Source organism: Bison bison, unplaced genomic scaffold, assembly GCF_000754665.1.
Source record: "Bison bison bison isolate TAMUID 2011002044 unplaced genomic scaffold, Bison_UMD1.0 scf7180017864191, whole genome shotgun sequence".
Lineage (NCBI taxonomy): Eukaryota > Metazoa > Chordata > Mammalia > Artiodactyla > Bovidae > Bison > Bison bison.
The window spans coordinates 264,977-265,547 of NW_011494763.1; the positions used below are offsets into that span (position 1 = coordinate 264,977).

A 571-nucleotide genomic window follows, 5' to 3' on the forward strand; every position below is an offset into this window, starting at 1 on the left:
CAAGCAAGGCTTCTCAAAGCGCCGTCCCTTCGCCCTAGCTGTTTGCTCCAGCATCTTTTGACTCGGGGCCGCGTCCTCGCCACTGCGCAGGCGCCACTGGACCGCACCCACCCCCGGCGGCAGCCGGCCTGGGTCCCTCTCCATGGTCCTGGACTGGCCCCTCGCCCCGGCAGGCGCGTGCGCACTCACGCGCGCACAGGGCCAAGGTCTGCGCACCAACGCGCTTGGGCGGGGGGCTTCGGATGGATGATCCATCAAAAGGACTGCCCTTTTCCTGTGCGTTCCTGCTGTTTCTATCATAAAACGTGTCAACCGAGAAACGTATATGCTGTGTAAGGACGACAAGGGCTGCTGGATGAGGCTCACTCCCGCTGCTGTCTAGAATCAGGAGCCAGGCCGGCTGGGCGCTGACCCCTTTTCTTCCCTCCAACCGCGGACGGCCCCAGGTCAGAGGGGCCATACCTGCCGTCCGGCAATGTGACCGTCAGGAGCCCAGACTCACCACGAGGTCATCGCAGGAGCGAGGGCAGGGAGGGCCACAGGCGCTGTACTCCGCCCCTTCGATGGCGGT

General features: G+C 64.8%; 1 protein-coding gene across 1 annotated transcript in view; it reads right to left on the minus strand.

Moving 5' to 3' along the window:
* The window catches only part of SSPO (SCO-spondin), a 53,626-nt gene that overhangs the window by 18,920 nt on the left and 34,135 nt on the right, over nt 1-571 (minus strand). The window contains 1 exon segment of the mRNA XM_010843882.1: nt 503-571. This exon segment is cut by the window's right edge and continues 7 nt beyond it. Within this exon segment, the coding sequence (XP_010842184.1) occupies nt 503-571 (69 nt within the window).